This window comes from Buceros rhinoceros, unplaced genomic scaffold (assembly GCF_000710305.1).
Source record: "Buceros rhinoceros silvestris isolate BGI_N320 unplaced genomic scaffold, ASM71030v1 scaffold24790, whole genome shotgun sequence".
Taxonomy (NCBI): Eukaryota; Metazoa; Chordata; class Aves; order Bucerotiformes; family Bucerotidae; genus Buceros; species Buceros rhinoceros.
In genome coordinates, this window is record NW_010389364.1 from 7498 (window position 1) to 8371 (window position 874).

General features: G+C 66.4%; 1 protein-coding gene across 1 annotated transcript in view; it reads right to left on the reverse strand.

The window, feature by feature from the left end:
* The window catches only part of LOC104491694 (chromosome unknown open reading frame, human C19orf10), a gene marked incomplete at its 5' end in the record, with an annotated part of 2409 nt that extends 2032 nt beyond the window's left edge, over nucleotides 1–377 (reverse strand). Inside the window, one exon of the mRNA XM_010134160.1 lies at nucleotides 327–377. Within this exon, the coding sequence (XP_010132462.1) occupies nucleotides 327–377 (51 nt within the window). The remainder of the gene's footprint in view (nucleotides 1–326) is intronic.
* Nucleotides 378–874: the final 497 nt, after the last annotated feature.

Below are 874 nucleotides of genomic sequence, written 5' to 3' on the forward strand. Positions count from 1 at the left end.
GGCTCCCAACGCACACAGAGTTACTCCCACGAGGTCCCTCCGAGCAGCCGGGCGGTGAGAACGGCACGTCCCGCTCTCCAGCCCGCGGATCTGTCAGGCTTTACAGATGCCAGGGCCCCCCGAACCGCAGCGTTGCCGCGGCACACGGAGGACGCTTTCACTCGGGCAGCGAACCTGGCAAACGTACGGTGTTGGAAATGGTGCAACCGCCTTTCCTCACCGCAGGGACCGGCTCATCGCAAACAAAATCGTGCTGAACAGCTCCTCACTCTGCGCAACCGAGAGGCCGAGGGGAAGAGGCACACCGGGCGGCTGGGACAACTCACCTCGTTCGTTCCTCCCTGAGCCGAGTAGGTGAAGGTGCAGCTGTAATCGCCCTGGAGGAAGAGAAGACAGTGAGCGGCCTCGCTCGAGTGGGACCGTCTCTTTGTGCACCATCAGCCACGTTTGGGCAATGACGGGAGACCCGGGCACCCTGAACAGAACCACGGGCACCGCGGCACGGGGCAGCCCCCGGTGGTCTCACCCTGGGGGTGGCCGAGGAGGAGCACACGCCATGTCCAGGTCGGAGCTCGGTGGAGCACAGAGCCAGGGCCCCCACAGTCCCCACGCCCCACGCTGCTGGGCTTGCGTTTAAGGGGCCCAGGGACTCCCTTCTCCACCCCCCCGGTGAGCCTCCTTCCCCCGGGGACCCCTTTTCTCGGAGACCCCCTCCTGGCGACCCCTCCCTCTCCTAGGGGTTCCTCCTCCCTCTGGAACCCCCCCTCGGGGATCCCCCTCTTCCTGGGGGGCCATTCGCCATGGCAACCCCCCCTCCTTGGGGACCTCCTCACCACAGCGATTGTCCCACCTTGGAGGCCCATCTCCCTGGGGA